Genomic DNA, 6,374 nt, shown 5'->3' on the forward strand with positions numbered 1-6,374 from the left:
AAAAAAAAAAAAAGAAGTACAGATAAGGCCAGGTTTTATCCAAGTAATTTGACCCAAAACTTTATGAAAGAATGAAGTTATAGCGATTGAATGGGATTCAAAAAGTCTAAGGCAAGCATGTGTAAAGTATGGCCACATTCAAATTTCTCCCCCTGTCATAAAATCAATAACATGTGCCCTCCAGCACTTTCTAAAAACTATAATTTCTTAATTGTGAGTAACTAAATTAAATTATGTCAGGAGCTGTTTTCAACCTCTGCCAACAACCTCCAGCTACTTGACCTTCAAAGCCTTAAAGGTCAAACAATAAGAAAAGATGTATTTGTTTCTGTGATCAAAATAACATAACTATTTGTGTTATTTTCCTATGTACACGATTAACATCTATAAGTTTACATTAAGCATTTAATAATAAATAATTGGAACATATGAACCTTGATTTAATGTTGACACATTTTCTGACCTTTTCTTCATTTTATTCCTGGTCTTTAAATGAGTAATTCACAGTTATTTGGGGCAAAATGTATTTAGATACATTTGAATTTTATCTGACAAAATGAAAAGTAATTAATTAAAAAAATCATCATTTGAGCTATTGTCAAAGTGTTCAGGGGTCTTGAAATTTAAATTATTTTTAGTCAATATGTATAAAAAAAAAAAAAAACTTTCTAGAACAGTTTCAGAGCAACAGGAGGTAATCAGAAATTCACCTTTGAGTTATGTGCAGGGCTGTTAGCCCACCCCCATTTCCCAAAATCTATCTATTTACATTCTCTTCTGCTAGATTACAGCCCCCAACCTTACATTAGCAGTGCAACAAAAATGGCAACAGATATTGGAGCAATCCAGAGGAAATCAAAGACACACATGGGTAGTCGTCTCCAAGTGGATGCATCAGAATGAAGGATAGTAGGGCATTGACTGTGCAAGAGAACTGGACGTCACCCATGAAAGAAACCAAAAAAGCCTGATTTCAATATCCAGGGATATGAAGCCAATTCAGCCATAAGCCATTTTTCTGCAATACAAGCGCCGACATTTGGGGCCAAATGACTGAGTCGTTTTAGTCCACACCCCTTTCGGAGAGAGCGAGAAAAGGTCACCAAATCTGGCACTCTTTGCAGTAAGTTTGGACGCCCCTGGTCTATAGAGGATACAAAAAAAGATACATCCTTGCAGATATGAGACTAGTCCTTAGGACAATGGCTTATCAGCTCTTCACAATTAAATTATTTAAAACTTTACAAGGATAATCCCTGACAGAGGGAGTCCATTGACTGTAGAAACAACGGACAAAGCGAGGCGGGCCATCATCCATAGAAAACGCCTTACCTCCACCATCAAATCTGGCCAAATCTGTTAACTTTGCTTCCTGACACTTTCTGGTCTCATATTACTGTACATGATAAAAAAGGTGAATGATTCCAACATGCCATTTGCTATTTATTTCTAATTTGTTAATAACTTTACATTTTTTTGTTTTTATGTTATAATCTGATTTACAATAGTACCCTGTCTTGTCTTGTTCTCTTTAATATGCTCTGCTCTTTTTTCTTTGTTTCAGGAACCCGAGCTGTAAAATGCTGCATATGTTACATGAGTCGATGTTATTTGATAAGTCAAAACTCAATAAAAACCTGAGTCGGAAAAAAAAAAAAAAAAAAAAAAAAACATTGGTTCCTGATATGTGCACCGCCATTTTGGAAACCGCTGACAGTGATTGGTCCAAGTCGGTATGAGTCACGTTTTCGGGACCAATCATGAGTGAACTTGTTCGAAGTCCACACCCATTCCACCGAAAGTGGGTTTGAGCAGCTGTCAATCAAACTTTGAGGCGGGGCCAGTGGGCACCACATACTGAGGCATCTGATTGGTCAGTTTATAACGATTCACTTGGAATAAGACAAACTATCTTTTTAAAATTATGATTAGAAAGACTATGTAAATAAAAAGGCAGGAATGGTTATTCTGACAAATAAAATGAGTGAGTAATGACTGTCTATTTCTTGATAGAAGTCTATGGGATTTTGATGTGGGTACTGAGAGGGGAGGGGTTGATATGTGTCCAGTGTTTCTACAGTCTATGATGAAGCCACACTTTAGTGTCAGATGAACAGAGACGCGCGTGAGATGAAACAAGTGGCTTTTACTGAAAATCCCTGAGGAAATGAGCTCTCAGATGACGGATGAAACAACAAAGTGCACTCCCACCAATCACACCGGGAAGGGTGTGAATGAGTCCTACTTTATGTGATCAGGTGTGAGGCTGAATCCCCCCCTCCCCGCGCGCGCCTTCACCTCACCTGGTTGGGATCTTGACCCTGAGATAGCGGTCAATCGCGATGGCCAGAAGGGCCAGGATTGAACTTTGCGTCAGCACCAGCACGGTGCACGCCACGAGCAGGCAGCTGTAAAAGTGCGTCTGAAGTCCGATGCTGATGGTGATGGCCAGCGGGATGACGAGCGCGCCCACCGCGATGTCCGCCAGCGCCAGGGAGACGATGAAGCAAAACGTGGTGTCTCGCAAGGATTTGTTAATCTTCACAGCCCAAACTACCAGGACGTTCCCGACCACGGAGGCGACCGCGATCAGCACCTCCATCCCGATGTAGAGGGACTGCGCTGAGAAAAGTGTCCCGGCCATTCCGGGGATGAGGAGCCAGCCTCCTCGGTGAGAGCTCCTACAGTCCCCTCGGCGTTTTCCAAACGAGCCCTGCGCTCATCCCCGTCATGGTGCCTCGTTAAGGTTATCCGAAATGAGCCGACTTGAAATCCACTTAATAACAATAAAAATGACACAAAGAAAAGCGTCAAATTGAGGCTACAAATCGGGAGTTTGCGCTTGGAGCCGCTGTCCAGCGGTGGATGTACGTCGCTCCCAGCGCCTCCTCCTCCTGGCTGGATGCACCTGCTTCTTGTGAGCGCAGCATCCTCTCCACACACTTTGATTTCTCCAGGAGGATGCTCACGAGAAAGCCGGTTTTAACCTGACAAATGTTTCTGTAAACAAGCGGACACTCTTTCAGCGTCTCCCTCCCTCCCTCCTTCCTGTGCGTTTTACAAAACCAAGACTGAAAGCAGATACTTCATATTTCTCTTGGTTTTGCTTCCCTTCTTTAATAGAGCTCACTCATCCATTTCTTCTGAATTGCTTTATTTTTCATAAATAAATAAAGGCAGCTCAGACTTGCTGGACCGTCCTGAGGAGTAGAAGTGGTTTCTCCTCCTTGTCTCTCTGTGTAACACTATGCATGTTGTCTCTGCCCTTGGAAACGCTTGGATCAATTGGAATTTGATCTACAAAGCACGTGGTAGAGGCAGCAAGAATACAAAAAGAAAATAGGAAACAAACACCCTGGTTTGGTCACCTGTTTCGGATGTATGGAATGGAAGAACCTTTAAATCTTACTTGTTTTAAAGCCCCTAATCCGCATTTCTCTAAATACAAAGAAGATTAACACAAATATGCATGCATGTCATTCAAATTCTGTGCCAAAGGTAATTTCTGTCCTGAAAGCTTCATTTATCTTGACTTATGTAATTTAGATCCCCGGATCCCCTTTTTATATACACTCATTGACCACTTTATTGCACTAACTTCTCCTTAACCCATATGTCTAATCAGCCAATCACATGGCAGCAACTCAATGAATTTAGGCATGTATGGTCAAGACGATCTGCTGTAGTTCAAACCGAGCATCAGAACGGGGGAGAAAGGGGATTGAAGTGACTTTGAGTATTTCAGAAACTGCAGATCTCCTGGGATTTTCACCCACAACCATCTCAAGGGTTTACATAGAATGCTCAGAAAAAGAGAAACCATCCAGTGAGCGGCAGTTCTGTGGGCGGAAACGCCTTGTTGATGCCAGAAGTCAGAGAAGAATGGCCAGACTGGTTCCAACTGATAGAAAAGCACAAGAGCTTCTCTGAACAACACCTCTGACCTTGAGACAGATGGACTGGATTTAGCTGCAACATTCAGATGGCCAGAGTCTGGAGTCAACAAATAAAAAGAATAAAATGCACAGGGTAACTTTGATTATAGCTGCTCGGTTTACTTTCTGAGGAAAGTTTTACTTTGGAAAATACCGGATTCTGTTCACTCTTGACCTGACGCATGTCAACTTGTTTACCTTGGTCACATGACTTAAAGGTGGCTTCTTGAACTGCTAAGTTACAGGCACTGTTGAATCTATGGCACCAAGAATTACGGCAGTTCTGAAGGCAAAAGAGGGACCGACCCGGTACTAGCAAGGTGTAGCTAATAAAGTGGATGGTGAGTGCATTTCTAAGTGGTCTGTAAACAAAGAGAGGTGTGACACTGCAAGCACTCCAAATGCCGTCCTGCTGGGGTTCAAAGGTGAACAGGCGGCAGCAGCGTGAGCTTTGAAGCAGACTCCAGGTGAGCAGGGATGACTGAATATGCAGACGCCACAGATGGTCCACGGTGCTCGCTCACATGTAAAAGAAAGTCCAGGGTTTCAGTTTACAACAAGCATGTGCTTCACAGTGAAACACAATAGACCAGGCCGGCTAATGCAATGCTCAGCATTTGTATGAAGACAGCGATGACAGGAGGACAGTCAGTAAAAGGAAGCTGTAGCTGTAGCTGTGCTGGAGCACTTTCAATCTGTGAGCAGAGAGCTGTCGGCGTGGTGGACAGAGGTCAGCCAGTCCAGGCTGAAATAAATAAGATGTAGCCACACGGTCCTGTTGGAGCTGCTGCAGCCCCATCCCACTGCGGACACTGTAATGAGCAAGCCTGCTGGTGGCTGCATGAAGAATCATTATATGGAGCAAATGAATTGACACACAAATGAACAAAGGCATCAATATGGCTGACAATTAGATCCTATTATCCAGCTGATCAAGGTTCCACCTTCCAATGTAGATTTCTTTAACTCACTTCCACTCATGTCAGGCCACAGGGTGGATCAGATGACCAAAATTATTCCCCACTTATCAACACTGAAAATTATCTTAAAGATTCAAAACATTTCCACATATATATTTCAGCATCTTTAAGCACTATGGAGCTTCTGTACATTAGCTTTACCAAATAATTTCACAAACAAATTGGCTTCAGTTTCATGATTCCAATGTTATTTGATTTTGAGCGTATCCTCAGTTGTTTTTCAGCTAGTGCCAACTGTGTTCATTGACATTATTGACCTAATTTAGCCCCAGAAATGTCAGACGGAAAAGGTTTTTAATCAAGACATTCACTTGTAAATGTTAATCAAGTGAAGTCGAAAGAAAAACCCTGAGCGGAGAGCAACAAAACACATCACTGCAATTCACCAGAGTAAACAGACAAAGGTGACAAATGTAGAAGAACATGCAAAATGAAGAACAAAAATATGTTAATGAAAGCAGCAGAATAGTAAGGCCTTACTGCCAGGAGTTGAGACTAATTTTTAAAATTAAGATAACAAATAGACAACAAAAAAGCTATATTTGAATGATTGTGTTCTGGGCTTCCAAGTATAAAAGGAAATAAAAGTTTGATTGTGTGTCCTGCCTTAAAAGGACAAAAACAATCCAGAATATTTACTGTAGTCATGGATGATAAAGTGATGAAGTGGATCCTAAATGTATCCGAGAATGGTGCAAACAGATGGGTGACTTTGAGAAGAGGTTGCAGAATGGAAGTAAACGATTTCCTGGGGGAAAAAGCGAAAAATTAAAAAGTAAAGGTGTGTATCTCCAGGAAAATGATTGGCATGAAAGCAAAAAGGATTTTTGATACGGAGATTGATGATTCCTCAAAGAGAACAGAAACACTCATAGGCAGTGCTAATCAGAACATAATACAATCTTCTCACCATTTCTCTAAATCCTGAAAGGTTCATTTGCTGTTGTCTGCATTTTGTAACTGAATTTCACTGCAAAATGAACACATCACCACTCTGTCTGTGATGGAATAAACTCTGGTCTCCACTGGGACAAATTTTTGGAATAAACGCTGGGGCGACTATTAGAAAATATATGGAAATGTTATGGAAATTAGTAGCTTAGTCTTCACAGTTAATCACTAATGGTTCATTCCATTTGAACAGTGACACACCAGGTAAGGTTTTTATGAGGTTGACCAGTGGAAATGGAAGGTGAGCTTCAGTGGTTACTCAGATTCAGCCCGAATTGCCAATTTTTTAAATCATAAATTAAAAAAGGAAAAAAAAAACATACAATTATTTTCTCCGTTAAATTGCATTCTTGGAAACTATTTGTATTTTATTCTTGTTGCTAAAAGATTTTTCTTTTAATATTAACTTTTATCCTTTCCATTATTGAAAATAAATTGTTTTTTTATTTCTTTAAATCTTAACAACATTGATATCAGTAAAAACATTAAAAAATGAATTTAAATCATT

The 6,374-nt window shown here is 40.6% G+C and overlaps 1 protein-coding gene across 1 annotated transcript in view; it reads right to left on the minus strand.

The window, feature by feature from the left end:
• Window positions 1–3,203, minus strand: part of adora1b (adenosine A1 receptor b) — an 8,478-nt gene extending 5,275 nt beyond the window's left edge. The window contains exon 1 of the mRNA XM_024293342.1: window positions 2,304–3,203. Coding sequence (XP_024149110.1) covers window positions 2,304–2,644 — 341 coding nt within the window. The 5' untranslated portion in view covers window positions 2,645–3,203. The remainder of the gene's footprint in view (window positions 1–2,303) is intronic.
• Window positions 3,204–6,374: the final 3,171 nt, after the last annotated feature.

The sequence above is a fragment of the Oryzias melastigma genome, linkage group LG7 (assembly GCF_002922805.2).
Source record: "Oryzias melastigma strain HK-1 linkage group LG7, ASM292280v2, whole genome shotgun sequence".
NCBI classification, from domain to species: domain Eukaryota; kingdom Metazoa; phylum Chordata; class Actinopteri; order Beloniformes; family Adrianichthyidae; genus Oryzias; species Oryzias melastigma.